This window comes from Lotus japonicus, chromosome 5, assembly GCF_012489685.1.
Source record: "Lotus japonicus ecotype B-129 chromosome 5, LjGifu_v1.2".
Classification (NCBI taxonomy): domain Eukaryota; kingdom Viridiplantae; phylum Streptophyta; class Magnoliopsida; order Fabales; family Fabaceae; genus Lotus; species Lotus japonicus.
Window position 1 is genome coordinate 66,162,734 of NC_080045.1, and position 21,262 is coordinate 66,183,995.

General features: G+C 36.9%; 3 protein-coding genes across 5 annotated transcripts; 2 read left to right on the plus strand and 1 right to left on the minus strand.

Moving 5' to 3' along the window:
- The first annotated feature begins 1,928 nt into the window (after positions 1 to 1,928).
- Positions 1,929 to 3,694, plus strand: LOC130717326 (uncharacterized). The gene is made up of 2 exons (XM_057567526.1): positions 1,929 to 2,843; positions 3,123 to 3,694. Exons 1-2 carry the CDS (start codon positions 2,414 to 2,416, stop codon positions 3,596 to 3,598), a joined length of 906 nt encoding a protein of 301 aa, XP_057423509.1. The 5' UTR covers positions 1,929 to 2,413; the 3' UTR covers positions 3,599 to 3,694.
- A 198-nt stretch (positions 3,695 to 3,892) lies between these two features.
- Positions 3,893 to 8,702, minus strand: LOC130717327 (ACT domain-containing protein ACR12). Of its 2 annotated transcripts, none has more exons than XM_057567529.1 (10): positions 8,479 to 8,702; positions 7,919 to 7,973; positions 7,673 to 7,795; positions 6,376 to 6,470; positions 6,138 to 6,222; positions 5,897 to 5,956; positions 4,889 to 4,944; positions 4,601 to 4,706; positions 4,452 to 4,520; positions 3,893 to 4,169 (listed from the first exon to the last, which is right to left on the minus strand). In XM_057567529.1, exons 1-10 carry the CDS (start codon positions 8,607 to 8,609, stop codon positions 4,107 to 4,109), a joined length of 843 nt encoding a protein of 280 aa, XP_057423512.1. In that variant the 5' UTR covers positions 8,610 to 8,702; the 3' UTR covers positions 3,893 to 4,106. The 2 variants fall into 2 exon arrangements, with proteins under 2 accessions (XP_057423512.1, XP_057423510.1); XM_057567527.1 differs by having other exon boundaries at positions 7,913 to 7,973; positions 8,479 to 8,701.
- A 2,467-nt stretch (positions 8,703 to 11,169) lies between these two features.
- On the plus strand, positions 11,170 to 20,656 carry LOC130716853 (uncharacterized). Of its 2 annotated transcripts, XM_057566870.1 has the most exons (17): positions 11,170 to 11,468; positions 11,641 to 11,751; positions 12,150 to 12,458; positions 12,549 to 12,609; positions 13,082 to 13,325; positions 14,231 to 14,481; positions 14,860 to 15,636; positions 15,736 to 15,815; positions 16,399 to 16,461; positions 16,588 to 16,676; positions 16,773 to 16,838; positions 17,447 to 18,073; positions 18,640 to 18,714; positions 18,842 to 18,912; positions 19,057 to 19,114; positions 19,355 to 19,598; positions 19,770 to 20,656. In XM_057566870.1, the coding sequence occupies exons 3-17, from the start codon at positions 12,188 to 12,190 to the stop codon at positions 20,411 to 20,413; spliced, it is 3,621 nt and encodes a 1,206-aa protein (XP_057422853.1). In that variant the 5' UTR covers positions 11,170 to 11,468; positions 11,641 to 11,751; positions 12,150 to 12,187; the 3' UTR covers positions 20,414 to 20,656. The 2 variants fall into 2 exon arrangements, with proteins under 2 accessions (XP_057422853.1, XP_057422851.1); XM_057566868.1 differs by having other exon boundaries at positions 12,150 to 12,609.
- Positions 20,657 to 21,262: the final 606 nt, after the last annotated feature.

Consider the following 21,262-nt stretch of genomic DNA (forward strand, 5'->3'; position numbering starts at 1 on the left):
CTTCCAATCCTATTCATGTTCTTAGATGATGTTATGCATTCACTGGATTAACTACAAGGCCATTATCTGTTTAGCCAAAAGATGGAAAAATGAATGGTGAAAATTTTGTGCAGGAGAATAATTGTTCCTACTCTATTCAGGATTTTAAAGTTAATCCAAATTACTATTAGTACTTATCACATGAACCAATGATCAGTCTTCAAGTAATAACTCACAGAGGATGTTACAGAAATCCATACCATTTATAAATTATTTTAAATTTTAGATCTTCTTTACTTTATAAGTACTTTGTATTAACACCGCTTACACAGCATATTATAACTTGCGAAATTTCTAAGCAATTTCTCAGCCTAGAGCAGTTTATTCCGTATAAGAAATGCAAAGGCAATCTTCTACTTTTTGTATCACACAATTTGCATTTTGCACTGATATATAGTTATATATGGAGCTTAAACATGTGACAACATACTCTTGCATCACACAATATGCATTTCTTTACTCCTAACCCTGAATAAACGGCCTTGGGGTTTTTTAAAAGTAACTCTTGTTCTATTACACGGCTTAATAGCTTTTAAATTTTATAATGACTAATTTTTATAGAAGTTGTGTAGATATAATAATCATAATAATATATATACATTTAAAATAACACGAACATTGTAAGTATGAAATTCAATAACATATTTATCAAATAAAGAAAATTTTAAAATAAATTTAATTTAACTTTTTTATTCATATCATAGAAGTACTTGTAAATTACACATGATAGCTACTAGTAATCTTTGATTTTCCTGTCTCAAAAAGTTTCAATCAAATTATTCCACTGAAAGACGAGTTAAGGGGTGGTCCGAATCCTTGTAAGTTTTTGTTTTTTGTTTATTTATTTATTTTTACATCGGAAAGCATTTAAATTATCTTTCCAAGATCATGGACCTTCCCAGCTGAACTCATATGTCCTCAGCTCTTACAACTTGAGCTATCATTCGGAGATGAATCCTTGTTAGTTTTAAGTTGCTTAGCTATTTTATTATACACTTTTAACAACAACAAAAAATCAAATAATTCTATCCATGCTTTTAGTTGTGTTTTGATCAAATTTGGAAGGAAAATATTAAAAGATACGATAAGAAACGCAAGCAAGAAGTGACCATTCTCACCCGCTACCTCGTGATTTATGTCAAGGAGAATGCTTGTTAACACGAGAAATTCTCTGACAAATAACGACAAAATGAATTGACTGGTTACAAATCTTTACTTTTACACGCAAGGAAAATAAGTTTTCGCCAAAGAACCAATTAATTATAATACACTTTTAACAAAAAAAAAAATCAAATAATTCTATTCATGCTTTGTAGTGTTTTGATCAATTTGGAAGCAAAATACTAAAAGATACGCCAGGAAACACAAGCAAAAGGAGACCGTTTTCACCCGCTACCTCGTGATTTATGTTAAGGAGAATGCTTGTTAACATGAGAAATTCTCCGATAAATAACAACAAAGGAAAAATCCTTACTTTTACACACAAGGAAAATATGTTTTCGCCAAAAAAACCAATTAATTACCAACAAATGATTCTTCGTGTGTTTCTTTTAGGATATCCTTCCTTAAGTATAGTTTATAAGTTTATTGTTAATTTCGCCAGCATTTTAATTTTATGCATTTCTTACAACTTTCATTTATGGAGTAACATATATAACATTACTGAATTCAGTTGACTAGTACACCAAAGATGAAGTTCAATAAACTCATGGATCAAATTACACAACTCCATGAAAACTACATGAATAAAGAAGTGGATTAATCATAGCATTAAGTAATAATTGTTTACCAAACATTGGATCTTTTTCCGATAATCCGATACCTAGGATAGGACCTCTACATTTACTACTTGAACCAGGTCTCATGATGGCATATCTAACTGCCAAGCACACATATGTTTCCTTTCATGGTACAGTTCTGCTGTCATCACTGTATAAGGCCATTGGCCTGAAGTTTCCTTTAGGAAAAAGCACCTTGTTCTTTCTTTCTGTCTTAGCGTAAAATGCCAAACCTTGTACCTTGTGAGACACGCACGTACCACACCAACCAACCTTTCCCCTTATGAAAGGAGGTTTCATGCCTTGTCACAGCTTTGTTTCATAGACTCACACTTCTCATCAGCCATCTTTATGAACAAACTTCATCTGCATTGCATAAGATCTCTATAAAGGATACTCATTTAGTCTTATAAGTATAGGGACTCTGAAAATAAAGTCACTACTCTGAAAATAAAGTCACTACCCCATTCCTCATTTTCTTCTGTTAATTATTTACTTGGTGGGAATTTACCTTTGGTGGTTAAAGTAACAAGCCAAACACCAACCTAGTAGGTTTCTCTCTTGTGTTATTTGATTTGATTTGACTAAGAGGCACTATGCTTGAGGGGCATGTTTTTTTGGGGTTTGGCTTCTTTTTGATTGGTTTATGGCACCTCTTCAACCACATCAAGCTCCATGCTCTTTACTCCAATTCCTACACGTCAACCCTTTGGTTTCCCTTCAGAATAAGCAGACACCTCGAGCTCTATTTCATCATGGCAAGCTGCTCACTCTTCATAGCCATGGAGCTCTTCATATCTCCCCTTCACCACCATCCATTGGACCCTGATGGAACCATCCCCTCTGACCACCTCCACAACTTTGAACACTCCTCAATGGCCCTGGGTTTCTTGGTCTATGCCACCTTTGCCATGGTTCTTGACAGAAAATGCATCAAAGCTCAACATGAGCTAACCCAATTGCTTGGAGCCTTGGCTTTTGTGCAAGAGTTTCTTCTCATCCACCTTCATTCTAGAGATCACACAGGTAGGGACGGATAGAGGTTCTAGCAAAATGGGGCAGTGGCCCCAGAGAAAAAGTTCCTTAATATAATAGTACTCAATTGTTATATTTGCTATTCCTGAAATATTTTATATTGAATCCGTCATGTTTTTTCCCGGTAGAGAAACTCTGATAAGTGTTTTTGTGTTTGTATCCAAACAAACACATCATCTCCTTTGATTAGTCGTTATTGATTTTACTTAATATGTTAACTTTCCACCTCCTTTATCAATTTTTTGATTTCGTCCTGACTGACATACACAGGAGTAGAAGGCCAATACCACTTGTTGCTGCAGCTTCTGATTCTTGTTTCTTTAGTCACAACTCTAATGGGAATTGGGTTGCCAAAGAGCTTCATGGTTGGCTTTGTGAGATCTGTTTGCATAGTCTTCCAAGGTGTGTGGCTCATGGTCATAGGGTTAATGCTCACCACACCTGGATTTGTAGCCAAAGGGTGCTCCATTCACTTTAAGGAGGATCCATATCTGGTAAAATGCAGTGATGATAAGGCCCTTCATAGAGCTGTCTCATTGGTGAACCTTCAATTCAGCTGGTTGTTGATAGGAGTCACTATCTTTGCTATGTCTTTCTACTTAATTGGAGTCACTACAGGTAGAGGCTATGGTGAAAAGGTGGAGTATTTTTCACTGAGGAAAGAGGGACATTGCAGTGAAGAAGATAGCTTAAAGAATGACCTTGAATCTCAATCCCAAAAGACAAGCATGCAAGAGCAAATTTAAAGCACTTTGTGAATTATATGCTCCATTAGTGGACCAAAAAAATTGCTACAATGTATTAATTAAATTCAACTTGCAGAAAAGAGAATTGTATCTAAATTAACTGCTGATATTTTATTTTTAAGTTTTTTTCGTTAAATTTGAAGTCATTATTGATGACCTGAAACAAATGTCGATATCCAAGAAATTTGTGTCAAAATTTGACTTTCCATTTGCAAAAGCAATGCTGTGGAGTTTTTAAGCATGGGAATGGGAAGATTGCATTGTTTTGTTAAGTATGAAGTAGATTAAAACTCCTTGGAGAAAATGAGGCAAATTAAAATGTTCCAATCTTTTCACGTTCACATCAGATTTAAGTTTAACGGAACAGTTACAGGTATTTCATTCATTGATTTCACAGGCAACATCTATCATTCCATAATATGTATGCCTCGAAGGTGATCTTGAGCTCACCCTTGCGATTGGGTACAAGAACCGTAAAATTGGCTTATTTTACAAGGTGGTTGATTCCTCAGTAACTATCAATATCTGTCTCTGGTGTCCGGAGGTAGTAACGCAGACAGTTCACCAAAACCTGCTCATTCAAAAATAAAACAAGAGATTGTTGAGCAATTTAATTTAGCAGAATCAATGCAATGATAAGATGTGTGTTTGGTTTCCCATCTGAAACGGGAAAACACACATCGAAATTTGCAAAAGGAGAACCAAAATATTGACACATTGACTTCAACAGAAATCTGAAGAAACTATGAACAACATGTAATTCCTTCAACCCCGATAAAAAACAGTCAAGACACTGAGCAAGACTACATATTTAGGGTCTTAAGTCTCCATTTCTTTTGGACACAATGGTTACCTGAGACATTGAACTGTTTAATGCAGCTCCACCATAACTGACATGAAATTTATCCTTAGCAATCAAACCCTGAGAGAAAAGTGGGTGAAATTAGTAAATGAAGCAAAAGAAAGACAGAAACGCACAGGGGACATCGAGGAAGAAGATACTTCTGTATCAATCTCAGCCGATTCAACATCAATGTTCACATCTGCAATGACTTTGATGATTTCAACTAGCAGTCCCGGCCTATCTGCCGTCTCTATGTACAACAAGCTGAAAAGTTTTGAATTAAAATGCATCAGATGACATCAAGCACCTACACATATCAGGTTGCTAATTATGCAAATCACTTGGTTTCCAAACAATGTTCATAATAAACAGTTCAAAAACTGTACTAAAAAAGTTAAATCTAGCTAAAAAAAAGGATTACATTCAGATATTATAAAGATGCAAACCTCCTCTTAGGCCCATCTTCCTTAACTTGAATACGAGTTGCAAAATCAAGATCAAGCTGCACGAAACAATAATAATAAAGTTGATATTTAGAAGACTAGCGTGTTTGGATATCCGTTCACAAAGCTTAAAATCACTTTGAATGAAAATCCAGTTCTTACGAAGGATTGAAAAATAAAAAAGCTGGTTTTGTTGAATCATGAATGTGACTAGAAAACAAACAAGCACTAAGATTACGCAATGGACCCATAAAAGCATTTCATGGAATCAAATATCGCAACACTTTAACAAGTATAATTAGCCTCCATCTGCAGTCAAAATCTGGAGGCAGGTTCAAGAAGTTATAATTTAACTACAAAAATCACCATATAATTATATAAGAAAAAGTGAAAAGCATAGTCTACTGTTAGGATGTAAAAAAAGGAAACTTAGCTAAGGGCTTTTATAGTAGTTAAGGCTGTTGTAGTTAGTTAGTAGTTACTAGAAGGGGATTCGTTAGATATATAAATAGGGGGATGTGAGATTTGGTGCAACATCGATTGAGTTTGTGGAGTGGGAAAAAAATTAGAGCAGTGGCTAAGATGTAAGGGGCAACCCTTGAAGGAGATTACTCTTCTATTCTTTTCTTTCAATAACAGTAGATTCTTTCAATTCTGAGTCTTGGGATCCTAACATCTACGCTACCAGAAAGTAAATAGACAACAACACTCTAATCATTTAATGGAAGAATGGTTGTTAACACAAGATTAGCTAAACCATCTACTGGGAAATGAAATGCTGACCAGGATGTATGAATAAATATGATCTCAGGGTTTAAGGCCTAAAAATTCGTTCAAGCACACAAAACAACCAAATTCATCAGGAAAGTTTTTACAAATATTTTCAACCTTAATGGTAAAAAAACAAAAGAAAAAACGAAGTAGAGGTCTCCCTCATAAAAAGCAATGTATATATCTATAGTAAAGGAAAGATGAAAGGAAAGACTACAAGTCTAGAAGAGTATTATTCACCTTCTTCACTGGAGCCTTTATGCCAAACACTTCACCCATAGCTAATTGTTCACTGGATTCCTAGACAAGTAGGAGAGTAGAAAAAACTGAAAATTAGGAGCAAAGTAGAAAGTATATTGACATAAATAACAAAGAAAGTTTGTAATAAGAAGAAACTTTAATTACTGGAATTCTGGAAAGGTTCTCATGTAAAATAATAAGAAATTCAGAAAAAAAAATAACATCTATCAAGCATACTTACAGGATGATACTTCAACAGATTGCTAATAATGGTAAGTCGAATTCTCTCTAACATATCAGGATCTTCAACTTTGCGCCCAGTATTTCTGTGACAATATAATCAAATAAATCTGTGAAGACTAAATGTTTTAATGAAGAACTGAAAACATATCAGACAACCAATGATCAGTGACATTGCTACTGCTTCATATGTTCAAGATGCTCTACTAAATTGTCAGAAAGATACAAATAAGACTTACGATTGTGTAATAAAAAATTTGGTTTGCTTCACCGATCCCTCTGTGGAGACAGTTCCCTTTGATACATCCAATCCCAAATCTTTTAGTGCTTTCATCTGCCTTGATATGAACAACGGACGACAATTATTAATAACTAATAAATACTTATAAAATCATGTAGACAGATAAAATGAGCTCAGAACATTAAAAAATTGATATAATTGATGCCCTTTTGTAATGTAGCAAAAGCAATAGTAATCTGGTCGCTGAATGTGCTCTGTTTAAACAATATTTCAAACAAGTTGTCTGTTGTCAGCCTTCCTACAGTCCTGATAATGCCTTTCTTTTCTATTTCTTTAAAAAGTAAACCTAACAGATTACAAAGACTGGTATGTAGTTTTCAGGTGAATTCTATAAATGAGAAGCAAGGCTTGTTCACTCAGGGAGAAATGACTTAAGGATGGGAGAAAGGAGGAAAAAAGGAGAAGAAAGCCACTCCGAAGAAAATATAAAACTTTCATTATTTACATCTGTTCTATCAGATGTGCTTGTTTGAATAGTAGTGGTGAAACATAAATACATAATTTAATAAAACAAACTTTAGGACCTTCATAAAGAGAGAATATTTTCCAAGATAACGCTACTAACTAATAAATCAACACTCAACCGAGTTTAGCATATGGATCATGATTAAATCCCAAATTCTACAACTAAGGTCACTACTCACAACATTATCCTTTGGCGAATAAACCTAAGTAATAATACAGGAAAAGAAACTACTAACAAGAGAATATGATGTGGATCTCAGTCCTTTTAAAAAACATATATAAGGTCCACAATAATACTGCCAGTATCATTGATTCGTGTCATCAAGATTTGAAGTTTTTTATAACAGCTTGGAACAGGCTATGTACCGATTGACAAAACAATATATCACATAGGCAGAGTAACAAATCAGATAAATATTCTCTAACTACCACGTAAGGAGGGCATCACTTTAATAACAATCATACTGCAACGATATCCCATCAAGAATACACAAAGAGATTCAATTGGATTGAAAGTTTGAGAGGTTGTGATGGATGTCTGTTAGAGTTTAAGTGTCTATTAATAAGAGAGGTAGCAAGAGAGAGCAGCCTAGTCATTTTGAGTGCATTGGGGCCTTTGGGAATTAGCAGGCTTGTAGACCTTTGAAGTTCTACATTTATGAGTGTGTTATACTTATACCTTGTAATTAGGGCTAATCCTTATTTAATTCTGATAAAAATACCAGTTCCTATCAGATTGAGCATGACTAAGTTTCCAATAGCCACATCACCGTGTCAATAAGAGCTCCAAGACGATCACCAAAGCTAAGCTGCACAATCGTTGCTTCAGAATCCGAGTCTTGATCTATCAAAACCATTGGCATGGGTACACTTTCATGATCCCTATTGAACTTCTGCAGTAAGAATTCACCAATCAAATGTCATAAAAATATACGCAAAGCATACCCACCTACAAAACCCAGAGGCTACATGTAAGAAATAGTTAACAAAAGCTCAGAACAGAAACTCACACTGACCAGTGAAGCTGAACCAACTGCATTCAAGTCATAAGCTGAAGCATTTAGAATATTCCTGCACAACATTTCAGCCAGCAGTAAGAAACAAGAGATATAGATACCAGGCTTGTTAATAGCGCGACATAGCGGTGCAATAGTGTAGCGCCTCGGGGGTTCACCGCTAATTCACTATTCACCGTTATTTGCGGCTATAGCGCCACAATAGCGCTCGAAATAGCGTTTTTTTGGCTTGCCGCTATGCTGAATCGATTTTCTTCAAACTTCTGTTCCCCAGAGAGCAGAATCTAATGAAATTTCAAATTAAAAAAAAAATACTGATTGAAGCTATTTTGTTTTGTACTCTTTTGTTTGAAGATAATCAGTATGACTCTGATTTTATTCAATCCCTAATGAACACCACATTCCCATTATGTATCCATCAACTTTCATCTACATATCAATCTAACCAAACTGAAATTGCAGAGAGAAAGTAAAACACAGTATCGTTGACTCTGATAAACAGCGGTGATTGCAGAAAATGAAGAAAAGTGTAAGGGCGACGAAGTAAGAGGAATTCTGACTTGTTTCTGGAGAGGGAAGGTCGGGAGCGGAAGAAGGCGTCAGAGGGAAGAGGAATGGAGAGCGGATCGGAAACCCTACTGCCGGCGTGGACGGCGAATGAAGGAGCGATGAAGGCATTGGTGAAAGCCATGGGAAGAAGAAGTTGAAGTTGGTGACCTGTTCACAGTTTCGATCGATGACTGAGTCTGAAAGAAAGAAAGAAAGAAAGAAACAGAGAGAGTGGTTTTGATCTTGTTTTTAAATAAATATAAATATTGATTTATTTATTGAAAAGAGGTGATGGATGCGTGTGCGTGCTGAGTGTGCTGATTTGATTTCATTAATGTTGAAAGTGACACATTTGGAGTGGATGGGCACAGCACGTTGGATCCAACGTTACTCCTATTCTATGGATTCCTTCATATACGTCATGGCTAGACTATTTTTTCCGTGATCTAACCCTTGTCTGCCACCACCATTTGTCTGCTAACTCCGCATTTTACCTCATTTTTATTATGAATGATTATATTTCTAATATGTCCGTCAATGCAATTATTCCTTTAGGTCGAAAGCGTGCATGATGCACAAGTTTGGCTACCCTTTATTTTTGTTATTATGAAAAATTGTGTGCGGTAATGATAATTATCGAATTTTATACAAGTTAGATTGAGTGAATTTGTTTCTTTTATTTTTCAATTTTCAAAATGACATTTCCAACTTGTTAGAAACATTCTCTTATATTGTTTGATTAACATTGATGTTTAAGAATCTCCTAGTATGCACATATGTATATTCATGTGCGACCTCACACAAGGTTGGTTTGGCCCGTTTTGGTGTGTGGACGGGCTTTTCTCTATTTTAAATAAAATGTAAGTTATTATTTTTGCCTCAATTAATCAAATATATGCAAGATGACCAATTTTCTTTCTCGTTATATTACATAGGTCTCGTAATTTTTTATAATTACATATAATTTGCCCCATCATCTTCACCTACACTCATTACGGTGTTCATGTTGTCAAATCCGCCGCCGTTTTCATCTCGGTCGAGGAGGACGATAGCGATCTCAAAGAGAGTGAACCAGATTGAGGACGCTTTAACGTTGTTGATGCCCATATCTAGAAGAAAGCTCTTATCCCAACCACCACTTATTGTTAGTGTATTACAACTTTTGTGAATTATAAAAGAAAAAGGGTAAAACTGTCGCACCAAGAGAAGGAATGAGAGATCGAGTCAGTGGGGGGAGAGAGAGAAATCTTTGGTCATGGTTGTTGGCACGACAAAAGGCCATAATGGCGTCGTCAGGTCTCGCAGCAACAATGGAATAGGCATGGCAGGTGGCTTCGACAAAGGCAAGGTTTGAGTTTGGGGTCCTTGAAAACCGTGACGAGGCAAGCCTCTGTAACCTCCTTGAGCGTAGCGTCGCGACAGTGAAGCTCTGAAAATGGATGTTGTGCGGTTTATGGTTTAGGTGGTTGTAAGGGAGATTGGGTTGTCTGGTTATTTATTGGGTCAATGTGGGCTATTGGTTGTGATAGAAGAATGATGGTGAGGAAGAAGGAGAAGCATATGCAAGGTTAGCATTGGGTCAAAGATTGATGGTGAGTTTGGGGTTGGGTCATCTAAACTATATTTAATATTTTGAGGTCAAAATAGTAAATCATATTTTTTAATTAAATTAAAACATAGAAAAACCGGTAGACCCACCAAAGTGGGTCAAACCAGCCTTGTGTAAGATTACACAAGGAAATACATGTGCATACTAGACATGTTGATTGCGGATTGTTAATCTTCCTTAACGTCACTACCGTGTGAACCACTGCAAAAGGACTACTAATACGAAGACTGATTTCGTTGTTAATTTAACTTTTGATTTTCATGATAATTTATGGACTGAAATTGATTCCCAAGATCTTATAGTTTAATTATGCATGATGTGAGAACTCCATCTTTGGCAAACTAATTTTTGAGATTGATGATAGTGCATGTATTAAAAATCAATATTGTATCTGCTACTGTAATTATGGATGATGTGAGAACTGCATGACATGTATTCCACAGTGTCATGTATTTCCATTTAGATCGAGTTATTTTCTTTTACTTTTCATTTTTCAAAATGACATTGCTCACTTGTCGGAAGAATCTTCTGTTTTGTTTTTACTAACGTTGACTTTCACCCCTGTAAAGAACTAGGTTGAATAAAGTCATCACACGAGGCGGTGACAGGTGCTCCACTCATTGTCTCGATTGGTAAATTTCAAATTTCAAAAGTTCGCGACATGTTTATATATAAGAATCATGCTTCTGTATCTTGTATCGTCTGATTGATAGTTGTAAGAACTCTGCAAGGTGCAACTGAAGATGACGACTCACTTAATCTCTCGCGATGCATTTTCACTTCATTGCTTTTCGCATAACTCACTCGAGCTCAGGTTTTCCAATATCGAAGCTGAAACCGGTTGTTCACCACTCCACGAATTACAGAGCATGAGTCTTCCTCGCAACACATATTTGGACGTGCGGATCGCAAACGGTAAATCTTCCTTGCCTCCTTTCCGCTACTGCAGCGTGAACCACCGCAGAAGGACCGCTATTGCGCGCGGGCCGGCGGCTGATCTAGTTGACAATCTTACTTTTGATTTTCATGATAATGTATGGATTGAAACCGATCCTCCAAGATCTTCTAATTCAATTCTACATGATATAAGAACTTCATCCTTTCCCATCAAGTATTTTTTTTGTAAAAAAAGTGCAATAGATTTGGCCCACCAACATATAGAATCTGAGTCCAGGAGGATTTGTCAACGTTGGAGTTGACCATGACTACATTTCCCAATATCGGATAAAAGCCTCTGATTTCATGAATCTATTTCTTCCCCTTTTCCTCTCCCTCTCTACAATTTCTGCGCCGCGGGACCCTCTCTCTCTCCTCTCCACGGCGTCGCCGCTTGGAATTGCGGTGTTCTCTCTCTACATTTCCATCTCCTGCTCAGTCCTCTGGTCAATGCAGGTACTCTTCCCCTCACTTCCCCATTCTCTCATCATTCAATTCTTGTTTCTTTCGTCGTGAACGGTGTGGATTTTGCGTTTTCTTGAACCCTAGAATTTTCAATTTGTAATCGCATTTGGATTCTGAGGCTGCTGAAATTTATTGCTTCCTTGTTTGCTGTTTGTTTTTTCAGGTGAATTCTGTTATCGTTCTGCGTCGTCATCTCATCTTTAAGCTCCAGGGTTCAAACATCAAGCTGTTCTTGTAGCTCCACTGTCAATAGCTTCTTTCGTTTTCAGGCAATGTGCGTTTTATTCAGTGATGCAATTCTACTTCACTAATGTTTTATTTCTGTGCCGATGAACTACGCTGACACTCATGCTGAAATTTTAGTTTATCCCCTTTTTGTGTTTGGTATGTTAAAACCACTGCAATTCTGGTTTTCCAGCCTCTGTACATTTTTTGTAATGAATAAAACTAGTTTGAGTTTCAGAAAGGGTTGTTGAAATTTTCAATCATGTTGGTAGTGTATGCTGTATATAGCATTGGCCATTCAGTCACTTCGTTGGGCTGTACATGCTTTCGTCGTCATACCTGTTGAGTTTTTATTAGATTGTATTTGTTAATTTTAGTGCGTGGTTATTGACTTATTGTAGATACATTCCAAGTATCTTATTATTCATGCTTGTTCATGGTTTGCAGATACTCTACATATGTCGTGGTTTATTTAACGTTGACTTATGGCGGGAAACAATAGATTTGATTTAAGCGCGGCTAGGCCGGAGAAACTGCCTTTCAAGGGCACCTTTTCAAATGGGCAGAAAAGGAATTTGACGAATGGCGCTTTGGACAGGTCTGCAAGCTTCCGTGAGGGTAATGAGGGGCAGACACGTGTGCCTGGTGCTATTCCGTTGCGGGGAAATTCTCCATCTTCTGGAGATTCGGCTTCAGAAGCTAACTCTCTAGTGTTAGATCCAATAACCATGGGAGATCAAAAGTATACTGGGTCAGGTGAGTTAAGACGGGTCCTAAGGATCTCTTTTGGAAACACCCTTGAAGATTATGCTTTTGGAACTGCTAATCTGAAGTCTCCCCTTCCAGTGGCTCCGGAGGAACTGAAACGATTCAAAGCAAGCTTACAGGAGGCTGCTGCCAGGGCTAGGTAGTTTGAGAAACTTCATGCGATGCCATTAATTCTTTCATCAAAGCATACCAATCAGTGTTATCAAATAGCGGCGCTACGCCGTTATAGCGTAGCGGATTTTTGGCTAATTGCGACGCCGCTATTGCCCACTAGCGCGCTATTCCCACTATTCGCCGCTAAATAGCGGCCGAAATAGCGGATTTTTGGCTCACCGCAATGGTCTGCGATCGCGATTTGATAACACTGATACCAATGTAATCTCACTTCTCATTTCGTATAATTTTGAATAAAAACTAGTGTGCAAGTGCAACTGAGAGCTTGTTTTTGCAGATAACACATTTGAATGCCTATCATTTTAATCTATTATTCCGTTTTTAGAATTAAATTGATGACTAAATTGTCCAGAACTCTTAAAAATTAATCACTTAACTCATTTATTTAAAGTCACTTGAGTAGTCATTCTGTTCTGAAATTTTAAAATTCTTCACAGATGTAGATCGAAAAGGTTGGATGAATCTTTACACAAGTTGAACAAGTGTTGGGAGACTATAAACTCAAAGAAGCAACTTCAGAACGAGTTGTTGCCGAATGAAAAGCTGGGTGGGTCACACTCTACCAAATTGGGAAGTCAGACTCATTGGGGCCCTTCAGAGCTCGTGAATCAGAGACTAGAGGACCGGCCTAAGAATGTCATTCTGAATAAGTGCACCCAGACATCAGCTTCTGAGCTACGGGTTTGTAGCTGGCATTTTTAATTCATCATTGCATTTCCTATAGTAAAGCTGTGGTTCTGTGACGTGTTAGTTACTTATTATTGCATTTTTTTATTATAAATCCTAGGAGGATACAATTCCCGTTGCACTGAACAGTAGAATAGAATCTCTAGTGTATCGAAATAATTTTTCGGCAAGGGATAGCATGACATTACATCTTCTCTTGATTCGGGTGCAACTATATTTCATCTTGATTTCACGTGCTTCTCTGTTGACTTAAAAGGCTCAGTCCTATGCCAATTGACCTGAATGGAAAACTAGAAGAATTCATGTTGCAACTGTTGTGGGTGAATTTTAAAGATACGTGTGGGTGAATTTTAATACAGGCTGAATTTCACGGTTGTGGTTGAGGATGGTCTACTGGATATCTTTATAATTTGAAAAATTTCAATTATTGCTATTTAGGAAAAAAGATACAATTAGGGAAGAAAGGGGAAACATGTATAGGGAATCATGTCCCTCAAAGAGACTATTGGACTGGCCAACAGCAAGTATTTAAAGCACATACAACAAGACTATAAAGGGACATAAACAGAGTAGTTACTATCAAGAAGTGAGAGATTCTCTGCTTCAGAAACAATAGCAGATATACTGTTATTTTTAATTCTACTTCCACCGTCAATAGGTTTGCTGTAAGTATCAGGAAGAACTCAACTTAAAACTAATTTGGATTGCTACTGTAACTCACTGAAGTCCAGCACTTATGTAAAGACCATATAACTAATTATTGCTTTGGCGTTTATCTTGGACACTGACTATACTACGTTCCTTGGTTTCCTTAATAGATACATATCTTTCTGCCTTAGAACTACTTTATTTACTTTGACATTTATATTTACTCTATATATTTTGTTGATAAACACTAGAACGGAGGTCAGAGTAATAGAAAGGATAGAGACAACATCAACGATAGTGGCAAAGGTTGTGATATTGTCGAAGAGAAAGTTCGAAGGTTACCTGCAGGTGGAGAAACATGGGATAGGAAAATGAAAAGGAAACGTTCCATGGGCAATGTTTTTGCCAGATCGATTGATGCTGAAGGAGAGCTGAAAAGAGTTATGCGTCTAAAACTAGCTAATGAGTCCGTTCTGCATCCTTCTGATGCCCAAGGTTTGAGGTAATACAAGTTCATGAAATGCTTTCATTTCTGATGTCTAGAATTGGCTACAAATCATAAGGTCTTGGCAGTGATCTGAGTAGCTGTAAAAATGAGTTGTGAAACGTGTCAATGCATAACAAGTCAAACATAACCAGCCTAGTTATTGGTTATGTTCTCATCATCTTGCATTCTCCTTTGAAACATTTGATCCTTCAGTTTGTATTTCTATGATTTACTAATGCTACGTAAGGTTGTTATGATCTTAAAATATACATTCGGCTATAACAAAAAAGAATAAAATGCTTGCAACATTATGTTCTCTCAGATCAGGATATCCTTTGATATAACACTGTATTGTGAGTTTACTATTAATCTTTTCTTATTTTTTTCTTTTAGGCTTAACAGTTGTGACAACAATCATACTGGTGGTATTTATACATTGACAAAAAACAAACCCTCAAGGGCGCCTCAAACTGGCCATTTTATAGCTGGAAATTCATCTGTATCTCGTTCTTCTGAAACACCTGAAGCCTGGGAACAACCTTCAAGCGTGAACAATACTCATGCGGTACGTGGGACTACTAATCCTAAGCGACCTTTGCCTGTGGAATCATCTTTATCACCTATGGCCCAATGGGTTGGGCAGAGACCCAACAAAATTTCTCGCACTCGAAGAGCCAATGTGGTCTCTCCTGCCTTAAACTGTGATGAGATGCATATGTCATTTGAAAGCTGTCCCCCTTCTGATGTTGGTACTAGCATGGCTTCTAACACAACTAGTGGATCACTTATTTCCAAGGGGGCTATCAACAACATTCAAGTAGGTAGAGTGAAGCATGAGAATGTTTCACCCCCGAGTAGATTATCTGAAAGTGAAGAGTCCGGTGCTGGACAAAATGGTGAAAGTACATTAAAGGAGAAAGGGTTGGAAAGTAGTGAAGTTGATGCAAAAGCCATAAATTATTCTCATAATATAAGTTCGTCCTTGTTAGTGATGAAAAAGAAAAAAAAGCCCAGCAACGAAGAGATAGGAGATGGTCTGCGTAAACATGGAAGGGGTAGGGGCTCTTCAGTTTTGAAGGCTGGCATCTCATCCATGATAGAGAAGTTAGAGATTTCAACCTTGACAAAACCAATTAGAAATATGAATCCTGCTTCTGAAGAGAATGGAAGGTATAATCCTCTCTCTCTCTCTCTGGTAATGTAGAAAAAAAGATCCTTTCCACAGAAGAATAAAATCGGTAATAATTTTTCTTTCTTTCTATGATTTAGTAAATCAAGGCGTCCTCCTTTGAAGAGATCACGGGGTAGGAAAGCTATTGCTCTAACTAGCAGATCCCCAGACATTGCAGGTATATCTATATGTTTGAGTAACTACTTATTGCATCAAAAAAGTTGTGCCGTTTATCATATTAGTTAATTTAATACGATAAGAGTTTGTATATTTATCTGTTTTTATCTATCTGTACGCAGTAATGTAAACCTCAATACTGCGTTTTGGCTCCTCGTTATTTTGCTTGCGAACCAGTACATATCCCATAAGAGCCTTCATTTGTCTAATTTCTATCTTTAATTTTTGAAAAAGGAATATATTAAATCCTAACTTCCGTAGCCCTGCATTGCTTTCGTTTTCTTCTATAGTCTTACTCTGTTTCTAAGGGCATTTCTTATTTTTATCAAATTTAGTTCCTCGATAGTATTTCTGGGTCTGTGTACAAGATTTATGTGACTGTATGCCTGTACTTATTCACTTTGAACTTTTGTTTTGTTGTAATTGATGTCAAGTTAAATTTTGTAATACAGGGAAGTTTATCTAAGAATTTTTTTTAACCTTCCATGATTAAGGACTAGTTTTAGAAAATACAATGCTATTATAAATTTTCATTGCAAAGTATTTTTGATGTAATAATATACTAAGTCCTTTTGAATTGCCAGGAGAGTCAGATAATGACCGTGAAGAACTGTTAGATGCTGCTAACTTTGCTAGCAATGCCAGCTGTATGTAACTTAACTCAAACACGGCTTGTGCTTTTGCAGCGTTAACTGTTGGGGTTGTGTGTGTGTTTGGGTTCGCTTATGTTTATTCATAAACTTAAATTTATATATTTCTTTGGGCTTTGGAAGATATTGGCTGCTCAAGTTCATTTTGGAAGAAACTGGAACCTAATTTTGCTCCTGTCAACTTGGAGGACATAGACTACTTGAAGCAGCTGGTGGGTGCTTTGACTATATTTGTTTTTCTGAAATCTAAATGGCACTGAATGGAAGCACTGCTTCCCCCTCCTCCTTTTTTGTTATTCTTTGCATAGGTTAAAAAAGCAGAGGTTGATCAAAGGTGTTTGTCTCAAATGCTTTGCCTTGGACGTGATGCAAAGGTAATGCCTAAGAAACTAAATTCTTATTTGCATTATTTTGCAAATTTGACACCTTGTAACTGATGATCAATATTCTACTTTGAAGAATTTTTAAGGAATATTTTGGTCAGCACATTTCTTTCTTTTGGCTTCTATCTGGCTTTGACTTTCCATCTAGTTGAGGCATCTATCATGTTGATTACATAATCCTGATTACATAATCCACCTCCAAAGCATACCCTATCTAGAAGTTCTCAACTAAAAATAAAATAAGCTTCCTATTGTGTCAGGAATCAGGATTATCTCATGTTGATTCTTCTATTCTTTTGCACCATTTAGATTAACCAATAAGGTGCATCTCATTGCTCTAATACCTTTTCTAGAGCATGCTTAATGAAATATCTCTCTCTCTCTCTCTCTCTCACTCACACACACACACACACAGAGGCTAAATTCTAGGCTCTGGTCCATTTGTTATTTAATGTATTGCATGCCATGATTAGATTCATCATGCTACCTGGAAAAACTGAGGAGCATAAATTAAGTTTTGAAATAGGAGACATGAGTTGAAATATTATTATCAGTCTTTGTTTTTAAGATATGTATTTCATTTAAATTCTGTGTCTCAGGATGGAGTTCTGCATACGGACAACCTTCTGTCACAAAGTCCTCTTGTGATAGAAACAGGAAGAAGCATTTTAAATCAAACTGGTTCAGAAGGGATATCCTCAATGGTTGACATGGTTGATCAACATCAGGATCGTAGATTTTTATGCCGACAAATGGATTTAGAAGGAAACAAAGTTGCACCACTGTACCAAAGAGTATTGACAGCTCTGATAATTGATGATCAAACTGATGAAGAAACTGTTGGGGATGGAAATATGTCTTTTATGTGTGAAAGAGATGATTCTCCTCCGGTGGCTTGCTTCTCTCAGGATGTTGAGAACCAATCTGGCCACAGGTCTGAATATGCATTCAACTCTGACAAGGTTTCTTGTAGTGGTAATGCTACCTTTACTAGTGGCACAAACATCCATGATCAAGAACTTGATGACTTTTTGCAAGTGGATCAAGGACCATTGTATCCAGAAACTGAAAGGTTGGCCATGTTATCTGCAAATGGTAGTGGTGGATTAATGGGTATGCCTAAAACTTTGTGTTCATCATCTCTCAATTGCCATTTTGAGCAAATGAGTATGGAGGATAAACTCTTACTGGAGCTACAGAGTGTCGGCATATACCCAGAACCAGTGGTAAACTTCTAACTTTTTGAAACTATAAGAAAGAAAACATTCTTCATACTTCAAATGGGAGGTTTTCTGTAGGTTTCAGCCACTGTCTTACCTCTCTTTTTTCTTTGTTTCTCTTCTATACATGCATACACCACACATGAAATTGGAGTACTAGAAATATGAACTATTTGTGCGGCTCCACCTAACAACTTCAGCATTTGGGAATTAGTGTAACTGGTGCTTGGCATGACTTTATTGCCTCCGATGCACGATTAGAAGTTTTATCATTTGCTCTCCCCATTCTTCAAAATATAATGAAATTGAGCACTGTAAAGTTGTCTATGGTTCAAACCCAAATGACTTTTGAGCGAGTGCTAGGGATTTACTATTCATGTACTTCAACCCAACTTTCTTTGGGATGTCTGGTACTTGACTCCTTGGCACAGGGCATGATCTTTATATGTTAGTGCTTGCAGATGATCATTTTGTTTAAAGAGATTACTGAGTTTTGAATGTTTCTTTTTATGTTCGTTTTCTATTCAATGCTTCTATTACTAACTGATCTCCTTATGATTATCTTGTAACAGCCTGATCTTGCTGATGGAGATTGCGAATCTATTGATCAAGATATTATTCAATTACAGAAGGGACTCTTCCAACAGGTTTTGATTCTTTTCTTTTATGTTTGATGTATATGCCAAAATATAAGATAGTGAGGGAAGGATCTGCTTGAATTTTTTTTTTTAAATTTGTCACGTGATAGTTGTCCATATTTGATCAATTATGCAGGTCACTAAAAAGAGAGAATATTTAATGAAACTTATTCAGGCAGTAGAAGAAAGCAGGGAAATAGAACAACGGTACAATATTTAATTACATATAATCTATCTTGTTTCATTAGTCGTTTTTGCTTTTGATGTTGATAAATTGTTCAAAAAGTAGTCTGCATGTTATGTATCTATATGCTGACCCTCAGTAAAGCTAATATATGCTATAACTTGCAGAGCCCTTGAGCAAGTGGCTATGGACAAACTAGTTGAGTTGGCTTACAAGAAGAAGCTGGTAATTATTAGTGCTTCTTATTTATGCTGATTTCCAGTTACTTGTTCAATGAATTTGTTTGTGAATTTGTTTTCATTGAAATGTAATATTTGATTGTGAAGTTTAGAGTATTTTTGTGCCTAGCATCTGGGATGTGCTTAAAATTTTTATTTTCAGTAATATGCTGTGACAGTGCTTTGATCATGAAAGATTAAGGTTACTGATTTGCACTGTGAAAATGACCCTCTGTTATATTGATAGGCCACTCGTGGAAGCGCGGCTGCAAGATTTGGACTTTCTAAGGTCTCAAGGCCAGTTGCTTTGGCTTTCATGAAGAGAACTCTTGCTAGATGCCGGAAATTTGAGGAAACAGGGAAAAGTTGCTTTTTGGAGCCTGCCCTTAAAGATGTCCTATTTGCTGCTCCTGCTCGTGACAACGGTGCTGGCTCAGTTGCTGCTGTTAATTCACCACTCACACAAAATTCTCGGCAGTCTGCCGGATCAGGTTTCCTGCTCTAACTGTGTTTCCCGTTTTAAATAATTTGGGCAGAGGCCTCATGTTTATCATGAAACAGTTTCCTGAGGCATTTTCGTAGTTTCTATACTCCATTTAATTCCAGGGATAGATCCGTTATGTTTCTTATTGCATCATAAATTTGAGCCTTGGTTCTTGCAGGTTTGTTTCCTTGTAGGGAGCAGGATGTGTTGGGAAATCTGGGCCATCCCTCCCAGCAGGATTTTGCCAGGACTGGACCAATAGTAAACAGAGGAAAGAAAAGGGAAGTGCTGCTTGATGATGTGGGTGCTAGTGCTTCTTTGAGATCTGAATCAACTCTTGGTAATTCTTTCATGGGTGGAGCAAAGAGAAAAAGGAATGAAAGAGGGAGGGGCAAAGACACTTGTGGAAGAAGCTCTGTTACAAAAGGCCAGCGTAGAACAAAAGCAAAGGCCAAACCAAAAACAGCTCAGCTATCTACTTCTGGAAATGGATCTCTTAGCAAGTTGATGGAAAATACCGACTCTGAGCATCAATTGGCTTCTGGCTCTAGTGCATTGATTTCCAGTGGTGGCAACAGAAACAGTAAAGATGGGTCTTTGTCTCATGATACTAAAGATTTGTCCATTGAAACCAAGGAACCCGTGGACCTTACAAACTTGCATGAATTAGACCCAATAGAACTTGGTGTAGCTAATGAACTTAATGGGCCCCAAGACCTGGAATCTTGGTTGAACTTTGATGAGGATGGTTTACAAGATACTGATGCGGTTGGCCTCGACATACCAATGGATGATCTTTCCGAGTTGAATATGGTTCTATGAAGTTGAAATCTGGTGGAAAGATGCTTATACAATTCATGCCCCTGATGATTGGCACTTGTGATTATGTCCATTCTTTCTGACTCTGTATATGTTATCTGCAATACCAAAAGATAGAAGCCCAAAGAAAGGGTTAAAGGAATAGAAAAAGAAAAATGTAGTCCTTAATTGTTCATATGATCTAGTGCTCCTTAGGTTGTAATTACATCTTAACAAAATTTTGATACTCCAGTTTTATTTTTTGTATAGTCTTTCTTATGAACTAAATATCTCATTCGATTACTATGTCAGGACCTGACTGCACCATGCGATTTTAAAATTGCAGTTTCTCAAATTCGCAAACAACTGAGTTTTCGGGCATGCCCCTGTGAATTTCCTGGCATGTTATATGAGGTTTTTGTTCGACGGTGGTCTGAGAACTGTGGGTTTTTGAATTATTGCAGTTGAAACTTGAAAGGATTGTAAAGTGTTTACTAATTCTTTGGTTTATAGATGAAATTATTTCATATTTCTTGAACTTAGCTATAGATAACAACTTTTGTTGGAATGCCCTGGCAGACAAGAAACAGTTCATATAGTAAGGTCTTTTTTCCCACTTTTTTGTCTTTTTTCATTCTCTTTCTCCATCCGTTCCTATCTCTACCACTACCCACCTCCTCAACGCTTCCTTATTTCCTCAGACTCGCCGTCACCATCATCCACTGTCGGGCTCGAGTTTAGATAGCATCACAACAGTTCGAAGCTCCCTATATAAGGAAGGCCTACGAGTGGCAAGCAGCCATGTCTAGCAAGTAAAAATGTTTGCTTGAGTAAGTAGAGTTAGCACATCTACCATAACCTTAAATTATCTCC